Source organism: Hoplias malabaricus, chromosome 7, assembly GCF_029633855.1.
Source record: "Hoplias malabaricus isolate fHopMal1 chromosome 7, fHopMal1.hap1, whole genome shotgun sequence".
NCBI lineage: Eukaryota > Metazoa > Chordata > Actinopteri > Characiformes > Erythrinidae > Hoplias > Hoplias malabaricus.
The window spans coordinates 13317747-13336951 of record NC_089806.1 but is presented as its reverse complement, the minus strand read 5'-3'; the positions used below and the strand labels follow the sequence as shown (position 1 = coordinate 13336951).

At 41.3% G+C, this 19205-nt stretch overlaps 2 protein-coding genes across 3 annotated transcripts; one reads left to right on the top strand and one right to left on the bottom strand.

Moving 5' to 3' along the window:
- Window positions 1–2114: 2114 nt before the first annotated feature.
- zgc:153157 (uncharacterized protein LOC751674 homolog) lies at window positions 2115–4581 on the bottom strand. Its single transcript, XM_066677243.1, has 2 exons — window positions 3444–4581; window positions 2115–3357 (listed from the first exon to the last, which is right to left on the bottom strand). Exon 1 carries the CDS (start codon window positions 4324–4326, stop codon window positions 3454–3456), a length of 873 nt encoding a protein of 290 aa, XP_066533340.1. The 5' UTR covers window positions 4327–4581; the 3' UTR covers window positions 2115–3357; window positions 3444–3453.
- Window positions 4582–13844: 9263 nt separating this feature from the next.
- On the top strand, window positions 13845–18890 carry vrtn (vertebrae development associated). Of its 2 annotated transcripts, none has more exons than XM_066677240.1 (2): window positions 13845–14095; window positions 15495–18890. In XM_066677240.1, the coding sequence occupies exon 2, from the start codon at window positions 15497–15499 to the stop codon at window positions 17546–17548; it is 2052 nt and encodes a 683-aa protein (XP_066533337.1). In that variant the 5' UTR covers window positions 13845–14095; window positions 15495–15496; the 3' UTR covers window positions 17549–18890. The 2 variants fall into 2 exon arrangements, with proteins under 2 accessions (XP_066533337.1, XP_066533336.1); XM_066677239.1 differs by having other exon boundaries at window positions 13845–14105.
- The last annotated feature ends 315 nt before the right edge of the window (window positions 18891–19205 follow it).

The window sequence follows — 19205 nt, the reverse complement described above, 5'->3', positions numbered from 1 at the left end:
AGCTGTGTGACTGCGACACTACCTGCTGCACCACCGTGCAAATTATCAAGTAAATTATAAACTCTATAACTTTTCCCACAATAAAAAAGCAGATGGAATTTGAACATTTGAGCGAACCATTTTCCAATGGTTCCATAATCATTTCCAATTTGTTAAACTCATTAAAGCAAACAGAAAATGAACATTGCAACATATTTAACCTGTACAGGACATTATCAATTTCATGTCACATCTGCTAGAGTTTAAAAATGACTATCCAAACCCAGTCATTTGAGTATGAATGCGTACAGAGCATAAGCTCCCTGCCATCTTTACCCTGGGATGTGTGACCAGATGCACAGTGGTTCCAAAAAAGACCCCAATGAGAATTTTAAGTTCGCATGTTCCCTGCAGCAGGAGGTTCACATTAGATGGTTCTTGTCTTTTTACCAAAGTCGTTTGAAAATATTTTGCCCATTAGGGCTAGAGAGGATGGAAATATGAGATTGGCAGCTTATTATTTTGGATGCAGTGTGCAGTCTCTAGGTGATTAAGGACTGGGAGATGAAAGCTACCTCTAAAACTGCATTTGCAGTCAAAAGCCAGTGCAGGATAAAGCAGTGCGGCTCATCCATTTGAAGCTAATGGAATCAGGGCTATTATTTGCTTCAGTGGGAGCAGCTCTGTGCCCAGAGGAAGTCCCAATGGAGAGCGTGTTAAAATATATATATATAAATAAATAAGTGAAAGAGCCCATGGAGACACAGTGTGAGACATGCAGCATGAGAGAGGGTTCAGCTGACTTTAGATTTCAGGCTGTTTTTTCCCATCCCTTGTACTACAGCTGAGCAGCAAAGTGATTTAAAAAAAAATGTATACATCCTAGATTTACATACACCTTCTTAATGAACTGGCAATGATTCGTCAGGTTCACGACGTGATGCTTTCCAGGTGCCCATTTTTTGACGATGAGAAACACAATTTTCAAGGCCTTTAATGGTTTATAACGGTTTTGTTAATCAAGTTGTTTTCCAACAAAGCATTTTAAAGTTTGTGAAAGGCTGTGTATGTTTTGTTTGTGTTCAATGGAGAAGGAATCTAAGATAAACAAGTCGTTCAAAGTGGAATCCAGGAATCCAGGCAGGAACACACTAAACAGGGCATCACGCACTCATCCAGTCACTTACACTTTGGACAATCTTACATCACTAGTTCACCTAGCAACATGTGGTTTGGAGCTAGAGCACCTGGAGGAAACCCATGTAGACACAGTGAGAACACTCCAGACACCTCAGAGACAGTGACTGAACCAATAACCCCAGAACCTATGGTGCCCAGAAAGATGATTATAATTAAGGTTAGCTGCCTGGTGACTGCTGTGAGGAGTGTGGTGTGTTCTCCCCGTGTTCGCGTGGGTTTCCTCCCACAGTCCAAAAACACACGTTGGTAGGTGAATTGGTGACTCAAAAGTGTCCGTAGGTGCGAGTGTGTGAGTGAATGTGTGTGTGTGTCTGTGTTGCCCTGTGAAGGACTGGCGCCCCCTCCAGGGTGTATTCCTGTCTTGCGCCCAATGATTCCAGGTAGGCTCTGGACCCACCGCGACCCTGAACTGGATAAGAGCTTACAGATAATGAATGAGCATTAGACTAAAATGTATATTATATTCACTGAGGCTGGAGTAATATGTGCAGGGCAAAATATGTGTGTTAACTGCTCATTCTGGACAGTAAATCAAATGGTTACACTTGGACTTTAATTATCTCTGTACTGTATCAATTCGCATCAACTTACACTAAATTAAAATAAGCTTAATTTCATTTTTCATTCATTTTTATCTTTTTGGCCCTCGTTCGGAACTCTGATTACTTGATAAATCATCAAAATAATCAGTAGCTCGATCAGTTGTTCAAATAATTAGCAGTGTTCATTATTCAGTTTCATCGCTTTCTCTGTAGAAAGTCTTGAGGGTGAAGCGCATGTTGAACGTGTGGAAGTGCAGTAATTATTTACGTCTGTGGTAATTTAGAGTCCATTCCCTTTTGGGAAACTTTCCAAACGAAAAAGACTCCTAGAGACGTTTACCCAACGTCCTGAAAACAAAAATAACTGGACTCAGGTCAGTTGTGTAGGTTTCAAATACACTGCTTTATTACAAAGCCTTGTCTTTTCATCCCTACCACTCAGTACATGCACGGTGTTAAGTTCAGGCCAGTTTTATCATCAGGCCTTTATGTAGCCATCTGCTTTGTGGTTCTTGGAACATTCAGAGACCCTGTCACTCCCCTGCTGTTCTCTTGGACTTAAAACCGCATGATTTTCAGCACTGGAAATGTCTGCTTCTTGTTTCTTAAAGTAACACAAGGATGGATTAGTGCATTCATTCAAATACTGATACCAGTGCAGTCCTACAGCAGAATTCAAGGTCTAGCGCTCATATTATTGCAGTCTTTCTCCTAAAAGCGGAACTCCATAGATGTTATCAGTGTTTCAGCTGTAAACAAAGTCAGTCTGAGTGGTCTGTTGTGAAAATCAGAATTGTTCACAGTGGTGGCGATAGGAACCAGACGTCCTTAGAGATAAAACTGCTGAATGCTACATCACAGAAATATAGTTTGTAACTGAGAGGATACAGATACACTGCCTACTGTCTGACACTTTATTTTACTACAGTTTGGCGATACAGCAGAGGCAGAGATGTACACACTGGCCATGGTAACCCGTCACATTTTTACCCTTTTGTTTTTGTTTTTGTTTGACTGTCCGACATGTTTCAGCAGGTCGTGGTGACTATAAAAAATGTATTATTAACCTCTACTGAATGACTTTGTTTACATCTCAACCACTGAATCACAGAGAATGAAATCCCCCTTTCAGTAATGTGTTAAATTAAACTAAACTTAAACTTCTCATGCTCAATAACAGCCCCCTGCCTTGTACTGCTCCAAAACAATGATATACCAGCTGCTTCAGTGTATCTGTATTCATATCCAATATATGTAGCAATACGCAGGTATTATTTTATTATTAAAAAACTACCTAGCTTGACTAAAAGGTCAACATAGATTATTTTGCACAGTGTCAGTTTGTCTATTGGACAAGCTTTCTTTGATCTTACGTAGATATTCACCTGAGCAAAACTAATACGCTATGTGTTTCTACCTTAGTTTCTTTGTCAAATCTGATCCCGTATGGAAACACAAACAAGCTACTGTGAAATGGGCTTACAGAGTGTCCAGCTTCAGCTTTTGTCTAAAATCAATGGCTCATATTCCTTCGTCAGTCTTGGGGACTGCTGTCTTTCCTCTGAGTGTCTTGGCTCTGATAGATGCTGGATATAAAGCTAATGAATCTAAAAGGACTGCTGCCTTTCTGTCCATCCTGATGGGAAAAAAAAAGGTGGTCAACTCAAAGCAAGTCCTCACTAGGTCCCGCACTTGCTCTCAGGCCAAAGTCCTGGGACTCACGTGCGTATAATCACGTCCTTGGAGTGAAGGTGAAGGTGGAATCATCTGGATCTTTGGGAGCCATCTCGTCGTGAACTGCAGAAGAACCCTCGGCCAGTTCCAGGTCATTTTCCGTGACGGACGAGGTGCTTGACCGCTCCAAGAGGGATCTCCAAGGGGTGGTCCAGTCTGGAGAGCTCTCGCTGGGAGACGCAGGGTCCCAGCTGGGTGGTCTGTGGGTTCGGGTCAGTTCTACTGGCTGGTTCTCTTCTCCTGAGTCAAATCCGGGGCCTTCGTACCTGGGTCTGTCTTGTACAAAGTTGGTGGCCCCTTGCGTCCTGGGAGAGTCGCTTACTTTGCTCTCTTCTGATGCGGATGGACTTGGCTCTGTGTAACTCTGCACTGTGGGGTCAGTATCTGTTGTAGCTGTTGATCCTCCGGGGGAGTCAGTAGAGCCCACCTTTCCATTGCTGTCCACTCCAGCAGAATCTGTCCCTGAATCTGTGGATGTAGTTGAAATGTGCGTTCTATTTACAGTGGCAGAGAGATCAGTGCTATTGATAAGACTTGAGCTCGAGGAGGTAGTACACATCGCAACATCTGGACGTCTAGACGACGCTGACGCTGACGTTGGCTTCCAGATCAGGCTGTAGTAAATGGCCAGGATGATGGCAGCCAAAGACACGGACAAAACGTAGGCGAAAACGGTAGCCAGCCTTACCCACTTCTTGTTGGTCTTCGCGGCCATTTTCGCCTTTTTGTCCCCGGTGTATGTGGCGGGTTTGCCTCGTTCCATGTTCGCCATGAAGCCCCCTTCCCTCGTGCTCCCCCGGTTTCTCCGTCTTTGCGCCTTGTCGTCCGTCTTGAGGCTTTGTTGCTGGGGCTCGAAAAGGCGCAAACTCATGAAAAATCGCTCTCCTCTTTCCTCACGCGTTTATTACTTTCCATTGCCCGCTCTCTTCAGCGCCATTCTGAGTCACTGCAGCTCGAACCTGTCTGTCGCCCGCTGTACAGCTGCTCTCTAAAGACGGGTCTTCATGCTTAAATTCACTCCTGTTTTTCACGCTTAACGCAATCAAAGTCTGACCTGCGCAGCACATGCTGTGCGTCTGAGAAGGAGGAGGATGATAATAATAATGTTGATTGAATGAAGAGCTACAACAGCACTGTCGTTCCCCCCTTCACCAGCAGGGGGAGTCTCAGAAAGGAACAGTGAGTCTCTCTCTCTCTCTCTCTCTCTCTCTCTCTCTCTCTCTCTCTCTCTCTCTCTCTGTCTATTTTTTGTTAGCTTTTGTTTACCTTCGTCACAATCTGCGTCATGTAAACATGTATGTAACTTGTAACACCGTGGGGAGCGGGGTTCTAATATAATATTGTGATATAATCTAGATATAATTGTTCTAACTATATATATATATAAATGAACATTTTCTTCATATAAACATTGTGAGGGCATTTGCTCCTCATACATTTCTTCTGAAATCGGTTCCATCTCAATAAACCTCTTACAGCTGGCTGCAGCCCAGTACTGGGAGGGCTTTATAGCATTTTAGCCCATCCTTGACAATGGGCCTGAGGACCTAAAGCTCTCATAGAGCTGCTCCAGGACATCTCATGTCATTTCATATGTGCACACAACATTTGAGTCCATAATATGTGCACCATAAATTAGTATCTGTATTCACCAGTTATAAAGAGTGTTTATAAGTTTGTAAACTTTTGGTCTTAGAGTGTACTCGACAAAATGAGTTCCTGACACTGAATTAAGCCAATGATCTAATATTACGTACAAAATTAAGACATACCACCTTAAAAATTTGAATATTCAGGACCATGGACAGTTCACATGCTCTCAGTATCTGACAGGAATGAACAGCTGTACTTTAGCCCAGAGTCCTTTTAATTTATTAATTCATAACTCCATATGAACCAATTGGCCATATCATTAATGGCACCTGCTTGCCACTGTGCTCACTGTCTATTTTATCAGCTCTGCTGATCTTTAGACTACAGTCTGTAATTGTAGAACTACAGAGTGCTCCTGTATGTTCAGTGGGGCTGACAGAATAGACAATGAATGTAGAAACAAGGAGGTAAATTTGATATTATGGCTGATCGTTGTACATATATCTATTTTTTTTTTTTTTGCTGTAGGAAATAGCATTAAGTAGCTGCCACAGTTTGAGGAGCTGATTGATTTGTTTGTTTGCTTGTTTCTTCTTCAGCAAATGTGTGCCTCGTATCCTTTCTAATGTTGCTTTTCATTTGTATTTATTTTGATCATCGTTCGCTTTTTCCCATTTGTTTACAGAACAGAGCCAGAAATTATTTGCAGTAGGTCTGTCTCTGTCTTGAAGTCAGAATGAAATAGAACACGTGCGCCACCCTCTGGACAAACAAACAACATCAACATGACCATTGTAATAGAAAAGCTCCCTTTGGATCCCTGAGGAACGCGGTATAGAATAAAAATAGGAGAATACTACAAGTGAGCCATAGTTGATTTAATAAAAGAGTGTATGTGGCCCTGTTATTACGTTTCATAATTTGGAATAATGCTGGACTCTGAATCATGACTGAGTGATGACAGTCTCACTCTCAGCAAACCTATCCCCTCACCCCTATTTTTACAGTGGGTCCAAAGCAAAGCAAACAATTAGATACTAAAATGGCACTTTTGTAGTTTTGTACAAGGGCGTAGAATTAGCATAGAGGGAGGTGACGTGACCCCACCAGTATTCAGCGATTATTGAATTGTCCCCAACAATAATCTGATCCCCTCCAAAAATAATAAACCCGATCTGTCAACGTCTCATTAACTGAGAGGTGCAGAAAGGGTTAAATCAAGTTTTCTGCTCGAGTCCTACCGCCCCGTAACACATATGGCCAGTGTGACTGGCTGTGCCCTGCTGTCACGTGAGTCTTTGTAGCTACGTTTGGTTGTTAGCAGCGCCAAAACGTAAGTTCACTTAAAGTTCGCTAATGGCATGAGTCCATCATAATAACATTAATGGCAATGCTAGGCACAGCATACAGCTGTGAATAACATGGTTTGGAACTTAACTACACAACAAACTGCCAACTCCTCTGTCAGTCATTAATTCAACATTAATTTAACATTATATAACTCATGAATTAAATTATACATTTTTATACTGAATAATTTAAAAGCACACAGAATGGCATATGTATTATATCAGTCCTTTATTGTTTAATCACACAGCAACGAGAAAAGAAAAAAACAGGCAGTGGTTGGTTGGTGGGGGTGGGGGTGGATTCATAGGTCCCCACCAATGTCAACAGCAAATATTCACCCTTGGTTTAGTATGAAGTACATTATTTATAACAGATCTTCTGGAGTTTGGAGGCAAAAGACATGTATGTGTGCGTCAGTGTGAAAATATTCTCATCTACAAACAGGGCAGAAAAGTTTGGGATCCACTGCATTATACAGTGGATTATTGTCTGACTCCTGGGGAATTAGCCTTTATTACAGAGGGGTTTTTTTTCAGCATGCAGACAATGGTGGAGTATTGACATTTATCTAAATGTCATCTCAGCTAAGAAAATGTTGGCGTACATGCACAACACAATCGGCGAAAAACATTTATAATGTTTTAATGCTAATGCCTCTGTAGTATGTTTGATTGTGATCTAGACAATTAATCCTCATTATGACATCATAATGGATTGGAAGCTTCCTCTCAATAAATGTTTTCACTATATGGCAGTTCTGTTTGTATTTTCATGAAAAGAATCTTTACTGGCATTTGGATCTGTTGGTGTTTTCTGTGCCTTTCCCCCCATTTTGTCTTGGCTCCAGGATGGTCAGCAGTTAACTGAGTGTCCTTTTCTCTGCCACTGCTGTTAGAGATCCTACCCCAACATGCTATTGCACAGAAGAGGACGCTGGATACCACAGACTGGTAGAACATCCGCAGGAGTTTCTGGCAGATCCTGAAGAACCAGAGCTTGCTCTTTTCCTTCTAATGACCTACTGCCTGTCTCATTATATTCTTTGAAAACGCCACACTACTGACTCACACAGTAAGTGATCGTTTGTTTAGTGCCCTGTAATCTAGATCAATAGCTCCTCCTCTGCTGTGGAGAGCTAGTCACGGGTGATGTGCTCACTGTTCAGATTTGATTAGTATGTCTATCCTGGCCAAGTGTCTCTCTTGTTGATTCTTTACTGAATAATATGTCGTTTGGCCCTTTTTCTTATTTTGCACCATTACTTTTCACATGTTAATTATTCTCTCTGCGATGTAATTATGGAGTCAGCTCTAGTGGGCAGTATAGAGTTTTCCTGTTTGTGGTACTGCAACAGGGCTGAGGCCATTACAGTAAATGTGAAAGGCAACGTCATGAAAATGAAACCAAAGTCTTCATTTTGTTTAAATAGTCAGGCACCGATTGCATTAAAAATTTGATTTAGAATCGACAGTGTTGTACTGAACTGAACAGGTCCACAGCATTACTGAATGACACTGTTGTCCAGCTGAGTGGTTCAAACTGAGATAAGCCTAATGAGTCTAATGCACATAGTTCAAATTCCCACCATCTTCTCTTCTACTTCACAATGTAGTAGATCAGCCAAGACTTGTTCGTTGTCTGAAGCTGCTTCTTTCATTTTAATCTGGAGCTATGAGCCGTGTTCAGGATGCGTTCAAGCCTTGATTCCAGGCACACAACCTTGATCAAGCTGAAAATCGAATGTTGAAATGAGACAGTTTTACAATTTCATGAAAATTATTAACACATCTAGAACTTGATGGCAGCAACGCTTCTCAAAATTTGGCACAGGGTCATGTCTACCACTGTGTAGCAGCCCCTCCTGGGAGTTCTGAGAGAGAGGAATGTTTTTTGGTTTTTATTTGCTGAAAGGACTCTTCTTCTGCGAAGCCATGCTGTTGTGATGGATGCAGATTTTTAACTGATTCATCTGACCACAGAACAGTTTGCCATTTTGCCTCAATCCATTTTAAATGAGCTTTGGCCCAGAGAAGATGCTGGCTTTTCTGGATCGTGTTGACATATGGCTTCTGCCTTCTTCACACATCTTGACCTGGAATGCACCCTGAGGGACCTGGATCATGGGGTTACAAAAACACTCAAAATGGCCTAGAAATGTTATTACAGTCACAGTCTGGCTGTTTTCAAAGTGTTTCTCTGAATGTGACAAAGAGGCTGGACCTCTACCTTAAAAACAACAGCAGCAAACCGCAGTCTGCTGACCTTACCATTGACCTGCAGTGGTTTGCTTATCGTACGAGAACAAATCCAGTGCGTTGATTATGCAGTATGCACTCCTTAAACCCCAAGATATTCAGAAATCATTATGCATTATTCTTTCCTCAGGATGGCGTAGAAGTTATTCTGGAACCCTGAGATACATCAATAATACATATATCTCATAAATGAAACATTACTGTAATAAATGATTTTAAAATATATGTGAACATTATGGTGGGGAGAGAGTTAACTATTAAAGTGCCAGTGGCATGTCGAAGATACACTGTTCACAGGCAATCTGTTACATACAGTTATATTAAGACCTGGATGGAGACTTGGATGTGATATTAGTTGCCAATAAGTAAAAAAAATAATCGTAAAAGCTACTAAAAAGTTGTTTGAACATGGTTCCTCTTAGATTTTGTGCACGGCCTTTGATCAAACTGAGCCACCGTTTGATTAATCACAGTTGATTGTGTGAAAATATGTAAATATCTCAGCTTATTTATTAGAGCATGTCTTTGAAACTGAGTGTTAAAACAAGAAAAGGCCAGAGTCCTAAACACAAACAAGAAACTCAGACACAGAGAAACGATGTTTACACGTTCTAAACAGTGGAATCTTTGCAGGCCCTATTCCAGCTAAAAAATAAAAAGGAAGGGGGGGGGAAGTGGTTTCTGATCTCTTATCTCCATTCATCTCAGCTTAGCATTCTCTGGTTAATGAGATAACACAGCGGACAAAGGCAAACAGTCAGCAGCGCAGGCTTCAAGGGCCGAGGCCTCATGTTGAGAAGCTCTGGGTGAAGGTGTTAAAGGCCTGCTCTTGACTCTTGCCTCGGCCAAGCTCAAGAACAAAAGGTGGTGGGCTTCCCCTCGTCCCCCTGCACCACACATCTTTGAAGACGCCCCACACACACACACAGTCCCAGCCCCCCAGCATGGGGCAGACCGCCGGAGCCGACCCCAGCATTGCAGCATTTGCATTTTAAATGCCGCCGGGGGAGGACCACGGGCAGTCCCGCACACCACACGTCTACTCACCTGTCCACTCACTGCTCATTATATGCTAATCATTACCGCTGGAAACGTTTGATCACCCTGGTCATACTTTGATTGTTGATGGGCTGATTCTCGACCAAGAACTAACACTCCTGCACATTTTATTACTTACTTACTGTTCTTTAGCTGATGTTAACTCACTGGCTAAAAATAAATGATGGCTTTTTTTGCAGAGATCTTTGTTTGTTTTCCAATATATTAACCTCAGCTCTGTTACATAATTTAGCTTTTACACAATAGCTCCAAGACTGTCCACATAAAATAATAGTTTTCAGTTTTGTTAACCACCATGCGCTTTTTGCAGCACTTTTATAAAAAAATATGTTCAGATCCTTTAGATCTCTGCCACATTCCACAAGCGGAGACATTGGAAACCACATCTAATATTTTTCAGACATCTGCATGAAAACATATGAAGGACAGGTGTAGCTTTTTACTAGGCTAAATATACTAAATAGCAGGTAGTGTCGCAGTCACACAGCTCCAGGGGCCTGGAGGTTGTGGGTTTGAGCCCCGCTCCGGGTGACTGTCTGTGAGGAGTGTGGTGTGTTCTCCCTGTGTCTGCGCGGGTTTCCTCTGGGTGACTGTCTGTGAGGATTGTGGTGTGTTCTCCCTGTGTCTGCATGGGTTTCCTCCGGGTGACTGTCTGTGAGGAGTGTGGTGTGTTCTCTCTGTGTCTGCATGGGTTTCCTCCGGGTGACTGTCTCTGAGGAGTGTGGTGTGTTCTCCCTGTGTCTGCATGGGTTTCCTTCGTGTGCTCCGGTTTCCTCCCACAGTCCAAAAACACACATTTGTAGATGCATTGACAACTCAAAGGTGTCCATAGGTGTGAGTGAATGTGTGTGTGTGTGTGTGTTGTTGTGATCCCTTCTTGCGCTCAGTGATTCCAGGTAGGCTCTGGATCCACCGGAACCCTGAACTGGATAAGTGCTTACAGATAATGAATGAATGAATGAGTATCCATCATATATAATTAATGCAAAGCGAGCTACAAATCAGTACATTTTTTCGACTTTCTTCTTTTAATTTCTTCTGAAAAACTGTTAAACTGTTCTCATAGTTCACTCTGAGCCGATGTGCCCTGATGTCTGTCTTGACTTGGACCTGATGTGTCCTGGTCTCAGTAAATAAATATGAATACTTTATTGTACATGTATAATAAGATTTAGTGTGTCAGGTTACATATATAATAAATAATAAATGACAATATTAAGCTACATGAAAAATAAAATAAAGTAGTGAATATGTGAACAGACTTATACAGGCATGTATTCACATCTTTGATTGTGAGCATGTGCCTGATTCTAGGGTGAGATGTAGTAGTATAGTCTTCTTCATAATGAAGTTCCATGACTGTAGCGCTGTGGTGATAAATGGATGGTAAAAAAGCAGTGACATGTAAGCTGTAAGCAGCATTACAGATGTACATAGGACAACAACGAATTGAATTAAAAATATTTGACAAATAAGGATTCTGAATGTGGTTAAAACAGCTTTAACTGCAGTGAGTTCTGCCCCTGTCCGGTCTGCAGACTTCCAAACTTTACAATCTCTGTTTCTGTTATAACCCATGCTATAAGTTCAAGGTAAAGCCGTCTGCTAGATGGAGTGTTCTGTGTTTAATGTCAGACAGAAACAGTAGGGCCAGGCGAATGTAGCAGTAAATACTCTAGAGGGCAATATTAAGAATTTATTTAAATTAAAGCTGGTGCTGATTTTGTGAACTTTCTTTTTTTATTTATCCCAGGTCCCAGGGTGTCATATATATACATACATACATTGAGTATATACCTGTTAGTAGTCAGTGAAGGTGGGGATTGTGTGTGTGTGTGTGCATTTGTTTGAGACTGAAATAGCATTGACTGTGCTCTTAGAACAAAAGGTGTTGCAAAAGGCAGACAGGCAGAGGTGTTAAAAGTCATACCCCACAGAAATGAGAGCTAGATATGCACTGTGGCTGCTATCCTATGTCTCTCTCTCTCTCTCTCTCTCTCTCTTTCTCTCACGGCCATTTGCACACTTTGTCTGCTCTCTTTGCTCCAATCAACAAAACACCTCAACTGGCTGGACGAGAGAGTCGAGCTCAAACTGTGTTTGACAGCAGTAACGTGACCAGAAGTGTCCTTTAGAAATCCTCATTATGTAAGAAATGCTGGAGCTTTGGAAGCGGGAGTTGTTTCTTCCTATAAACAGTACACCACCACTGTCAGAACAAGAGTGTTTATGTCCATTTTTGTTTTTCATTTATTGCAGTTTTTGCATTACAAAAGCCCTAAAATTATTGTGTTTTTTTTTCAAAACAAATCCTGTCACATTAACTCCCATTCAAAGTTTTAAAAAGGCATTGTCAGTCTCCTGTAATGTTACCATTTTGTAGTTGTCTCTTTCAGAGACTTTAAGCAGTTGCTTAGAGCACCACAAGCCACAAAGCGTACAGATTAATTTGTTTTACATATTTATTCTGAATTTCTTTAAATTATGAACAGGTTTGAATTGGCCCACCAGAAATATATATGTGTGTGTGTGTGTGTGTGTGTGTGTGTTATGCAAAGTTTTCTTAATTTCACTATTTTCGAAGCTGTGAATTTTAATGCACAACAACTTTATAATCTATAGTTGTGATGGAATTGTATCAAATGTACAGTAAACTCATTGATGATAACTCTATAGTCTATAATTGTTATAATATTCTCAATGGACCTAAAGTGCAGCTTTATAAGATTTACTTTCAGCTTGGAGACTTATCAGGAGACAAATTATTCTTCCCCAAAATACTTCTGTTTGTCAGTAGCTGTAGTCACACATGTGCAGTGATGTCTATTCTACAGCCAAGTGGGCAATCAAACATCTCGCTAAAGCTATATATATAATTCAGGTAAAATCATCAAAATGTCCTTATCATTACAGAGATGTCTACAGTGTTAAAGGTACATTACAGGAAAATAAAAATAAATATACACTTCAGTTATTTAATTGATAAAACAAAATGTGTGTGATATTAGTTGTCAATAAGTAAAATAATAATTGTAAAAGCTACTAAAACGTTGTTTGAACATGGTTTCTCTTAGATTTTGTGCAAGGCCTTTAATCACAGTTGATTGTGTGAAAATATGTAAATATCTCAGCTTATTTATTATAGTGTTTGTATTTTATTTTCAGCCTGTGGTCATCTGCTGTTCCCACATTCCCTCTGAAAGGAAGCAGGCTAATGTGCTGTTTTAATTGATGATTCAATAATTAAAAAAAATATAATAATGTCATCTTTACAGTCAAGAATATAGCTCTTATTAAACCTTGCGTTAAAATACAAGACATTTCACTGTTTTCTGACACAATGAAGTAGTTCACAATACTTCAGGGTAAATCAAAAACAACAACAACAAAACATTTGGATTAGGTGTATCTTGACCCTGGTGTGAAAGGGGGTCTTTGTTAGCGTCTGCTGGTTAAGTGCACACTGAGTGGCAGTTAGTGTTCGCAAGCTGCACCCCCCTCACACACACACCCATACACCCTCTCTCACACACACACACACACCCATACACCCTCTCTCTCTCACACACACACACACACACATACATCCTCTCTCTCTCTTACTCTCTCTCTCTCTCACACACACACACCCATACACCCTCTCTCACACAAACACACACCCATACACCCTCTCTCTCACACACACACACCCATACACCCTCTCTCACACACACACACACCCATACACCCTCTCTCACACACACACACCCATACACCCTCTCTCTCTCTCACACACACACACACACCCATACGTCCTCTCTCTCTCTCTCTCTCTCTCTCTCTCTCTCTCTCTCTCTCTCTCTCTCACACACACCCATACACCCTCTCTCTCTCTCTCTCTCTCACACACACACACACACACACACCCATACACCCCCTCTCTCTCTCACACACACACACCCATACACCCTCTCTCTCTCTCACACACACACACACACCCATACACCCTCTCTCTCTCTCTCACACACACACACACACATCCATACACCCCCCCTCTCTCTCACACACACACACCCATACACCCTCTCTCTCTCTCTCTCTCACACACACACACACCCATACACCCTCTCTCTCTCTCTCACTCACACACACACACACACCCTTACACCCACCCACCAACCACGCTGTTTAGTGATCGACTATTTCCTGGAGGGAGGTACTTATCATTTGAAATGTCCACTGCTCGGACCACCGTCCTTGCCCATGTCTTGCCTGTTTTTATCACGTCCAAAGCTGAACGCAATGGACTGAAATCCAGCTCCCAATAACACACGGCTACACGGGATTTATTCTGCCGCTACCGCTACAAAAACATCAAGCTTTCACCTTTAAAATAGCTCCACGGTGGGTCCAGGTAAGCTCTCTTTGAGAGAAACTCTTGTCCATATATTAGTGAGTACATGAATCACGAATTAAGAAACGACCGTAAACGTTTCAGCGATGTTTTAGTTAGGAACCCGGGCTCGGGCCTCAGAAACCTTGAGTTTACCTGCTTTATTGGACGTTGTTTGACTGTTACCTTGAAAAATATCTTCCTACAAGTATAACTTTGAGGAAAAGTTTGAGACTAAGTATGTGACTAAGTGACTACGTTTTGTTGAAATAATTAGCGTTTTACGCCGTTATTATGAATGAGGTAGATATCGCTAGATAAAAACGTTTAAGGAACGTTTGTTTTTCACAATGCATTTAGTCTTTACAGTCTTGTTTCTTGCTAAATTTCATGTTTTTGAATATACTTTAACACCCTTTACAGAGAACACACAACTCTTTCTGCAAATTGTAATGAACATTTCCTATCTTCGTGTTAAATTTAACGTATTGGACTGAAAAAAAAAAAACCAAAAAAACTGTACCTGTTTAACTGGGCAAATAGTTGTTTTGGATCAGTTTGTAATTAGTTTTTAATGTTTTGTAGTTTTGGTATTAATATTTATGTTATTTTTGTTCAGGTCACATTTTATACATAAATGTAAACATAATATTTAAATATTTATACATAATATTTAAACATATCCATCCTTGTTGCGCTCATGTGTGTTGAACCTGGGGGTAACTGAGTTCAAGATGCCCATGGGTTTGGGTGATTGGGGTTTTATTGGGACCCAGGCTGGCAGCCAGTACCCAGCAAAAGACCAGTGGGTCACCATAATTTAGAAATGTTGTGTTTTGTGGTGGGTTCCCCACACTGGCTCTATATTAAATCCATTGCTGTCCCTGCATTTGTATGTGGTTCCATAGTTAAACCTGTGGACAAAAATGATCCATACCTGGTTGAGCCCCACATCACTGTAATATCTAGGAATAAGTTAATTCAACACATCATTTTTACAACTGATTTAAAAATGTGAAAAAGTGTGTTCTTTGTCAAGTATGTATATTAGACTTTCAAAAACATTTGATTTGACCAAAGGGGCACAGTATTTACATTACACTATTTTTAGGAGCTAGGTTTCTTCTGGTGATTGTTCACTTTAGTAATAGGCGTGTCACTGTTATAGAACCTGTAGGGTAATTTATGGAAACACTTTAATATCTTGTCTGTACAGTTTATGTAAACATAGGTTATCCACCAACGTCTTGCACTTATTTGTGATTAAGCTAAAGTCTGTGTTAGATGTAATTTTAGCTTCTCAATCCAAATCAAACAAGCTACTTAAATGTCTTAAGTATACTGAATGTTTAGCATAAATACAGCCCTTCATTCTTCAACCCTTGATTATTATCTGCGTTTCACCTGCAGGCATGATTCACAGAAAAGAAGTGGTGCTCTCTGTCTTGGGGGAGCTCCAAGATGCCACAGAGTCCACAGGCTTGGACGCTTTGACTAAAGTGGCCTTAGAAGTGGAGCAGGCCCTTGTCCCTTTCCCTCTGCCCACAAAACAGTGCACAGAGATCTCCTCTTGGATGGGTGTTGATGGGGTGGCTCACAGACTGTATCCAACAGATGCTCCAGCTGGCCTGCTTCCTCTGGTCTGCAAAGGAGAGGGCAATATGCTGTTTGATGCTGCTAGCATGCTGCTGGTGGGCTCCACCAGCCTGAGCTTGGAGCTGCAGGTGAGGACGGTGGTGGAGATGCTGCTGTGGAAGAGGTACTACCTCTGCGGTATGATAGACTCCAAGGTGATGTTACAGGCAGCCAGGTTTTCCCTCTGTGCTGAGGAAACCCAAGACATGCTCAGGCTTCCCATGCAGGTGCTGGAGGCCATCTTTGATGCAGATGTCAAGGCCTCCTGTTTCCCCGGCTCTTTTGCCAACATGTGGCATGTCTATGCACTGTCATCTGTCCTCCAATGCAACATTTACTCTATCTACCCCATGTACAACCTGAAGATCAGACCCTATTTCAACCGTCTAATCCGCCCCAGGTCATACCCCAAGGACACTGAGCCGTTCACCCTTCATATTATGTGGTCAGGTGAGCTGGAAGCAGGCTCAGTGTTCAAACCCCACAACTTTGTCGCTTTAATCCATGCCAGCGACCTTAAAATCGGAAGCCCTAGCTGTGAACAACGGTTGCCATCGGTGAAGTCTTTAAATATGTTAAGTCAGAACTCTCAGCTGTCCTATTCCACCCTGAAAGACAAGTTCAATATCACAAAAAGCACCTTCTATCGCTGGAGGAGGCAAAGCTCAGAATACCACAAGAAGTCAGTCGCCAGGTATGAGGCCAAACACTTTTTTCAGGCCTGCTACAAAGAAGGGAAGCTCATACCCCAGAACCAGTTCAGAGAGTTCTTTCCAGAAATCTCCCGATCAACATACTATGCCTGGAAACATGAACTCATGACCACTGGTAGCATTGCCTCCGGAGGATCAACTGGAGAGCTGAGCCCGGGAGAGAGCATTGACCAGGACTACTGGTCCTGTCCAGAGATCAAGAAACAAAAAAGTGAAGATACATTTGCCAGCATGCCCACCTCAAAGTCTGAGAAACTAGAAGGTGATCGAGCTCAGAATGCAGCCTTGATGCAGGAAGCCAAGAAGAGCCTCCAGAACTGCATCGCCACAAACACCTTATTCCCCTACAGAATCTTCAAGAGAAGGTTTCCAGGAATTTCTAGATCCACATACTACAACTGGAGAAGGGAAGCCATGTTGTTTACACCTTTCAAAGATCTGCCAGGTAGTGGCGAAGAAAGTTCAGATGGTGATAAACCGCAGAATCCGAAAGAGAAGCTGTCTCCAGCTTTGTCAGAGAGCCGCAGGGTAACTCCCAGAGTCAGAATCTCCAGACGTGGTCACAAGAGTCTCAGGATGATCTACCTGCAGAGGAAAAATCACAGAGAAGAGGCCAAAGCATGTGTTCAGAACTCCAAGATGTCACTGCTGAAATTCAAGCTCAAGTTTCCTGCCATCTCAACATCTTACTACTGGTTTTGGAGACATCCCCGCGACAAAGAAGCTCAGAAAAAGCCACCGCTGAAATTAGAGACGGATGAGCCGAAACGAGTAAATGTGACTAAGGATCTGTCGGAGCAGGTGGGAAGTCAGTCACACTTTCCTTTTGATGGAGCTATGGATTACCTATGCAGGCAGTCAGCCATCCCCACCGAGTTCAGTCTGCCTGAAGACCATCTGTCTGAGAAGAGCAGCAGTGAACAAATGTTTGTGATGGATGTTGTGGCGTTGGCAAATTTCAAGGCCAAAGCTAAACTGTTCCTGCAGCAACGCTTTGAAGAGAAGTCTTTCCCTACTTTTAAAGAATTCAGATCCTACTTTCCTCTCACTCCACGCTCCACCTATTACATGTGGAAAAGGGCTCTGCATCATGGAGTGCCATTAGTTCATGGATAAAGGCCGGTCTCAAAGCGAATTTCTTCCACTTACCCAAGCTACCGACGTCTTACACAAAGCATCTTCAACGTCCAAGATAAACATTTTCTGAAGAATAGTGGACCATTCCTCATGAATGCACATCCTGTGTTACTTGAGTCTGGCCGATTCTAGGTGACTCCCAACATGGTGTAATTGCAGTTCATGCATCTTAATTGTGTGTTCCTTTTAGCCTCTTTGCTCAACCACTTGGTTCCAGCTCAAGGACATTTGCATGTGTGTGAAATGAGACGGTCTTTACATGCCACTCAAGGCCTGATGGCCCTCAGGCAAAAGGCAGTTCAAAGCCCTAGGTATCAGGGTTTCAAATGACTCTTTGTTCAGGTTTCCCCCTCTTTGGTTTAAAATTTAAATTGACCAAGATTTTCTTGTGGGAGCTTTTTATTTTCATGATCTTATTTTAAATGATTTGAATGTTTGTATGTTTTTTTTTTTTTTTTTTTACTTTTTTTTATTTTATTTTTTTTAAACATTTAATTTGATCTCATCTTTTTATAGCCAACAATCAGTGCTGTTGTTTTTGTTTTTTTCCCATAAACAATAGAACTTGTATATTTTGTTTTGGAAGTGTTGACTCTACACTGCAGGATTTTGTTACACATATATATTTTTGTATTGACTATTGAATGTTATCTCTGTTTGCGAATTAATTCACTCGGGTACAAGGTCTAAAAGAGTTCATCTGAATAAGGGTGTTGTTAAGCGGTTTTGCACAATGTCACATGCTCACTTTTATATCACAGTAGTGCTGCTAGCCTCTTAATATGCTGCTCTTCAATAATTCTGGATTGTCAAAAATTTTTGTGTTCTTAGACACTTCCCTTGGACAAAGTTCTCTAGCTTTTTGTTATACTACCTATTTAGATGGATTTGTTTAGTTTCAGCCTCAAAGTGTCACTGTGAATGGCTTGTATAAGCTTTATTTAAATTTTTGCAACGCAGCCAAGGAATTTTTTTTTTGTTACATTTAAAACATTCCTGTATAAGACAAGGTCAAATGAGTGTATAGTGCTATGATACAGGAAATAAATCTTGTACTCATGCTATGTTCCAGGGCTCTTGATTCCTGACTCCAGTTTAATGCTAAGGTAGGTTTTGATGGTTGGAAACAGTATACATTAATACCTTGACTTACGAGTTTAATTTGTTCTGTGACCGAGCTCGTAACTCAGTTTTTTCGTACATCAAATGAAATTTCCCCTTTAAAATGAATTGAAATGCTATTAATCTGTGCCTACCCCCCCCACCCCCAAAAAAATAAGACAAACAAAAAACACACCATATGTGTTTTTAAATAAAAAAAATTAACCTTATGAACAATAAATTATGTATTTAAAAAACATAATAAAAAAGAATGTAAAGAAATAAATTGGTTCTGTTCAGTGTATTTACCTTAAAGATTAGACGAAGATGCTGACGGAGGAGGTTGGGGATTTTTCTTTTCATGTTCTATAGTTTTACAAAACCAGCGATAAAAGGAACATTGAAAAGACCACTTTTTTGTTTCGTTAATTTGCAATTAAATGGTCATTAGATACAAGTTGTTCATTTTTCAGTGTCGTGGGGGAGGGGTCCGAAAAATGTAAACAATTTGAGACTTCCACAATGTATCTGTGTA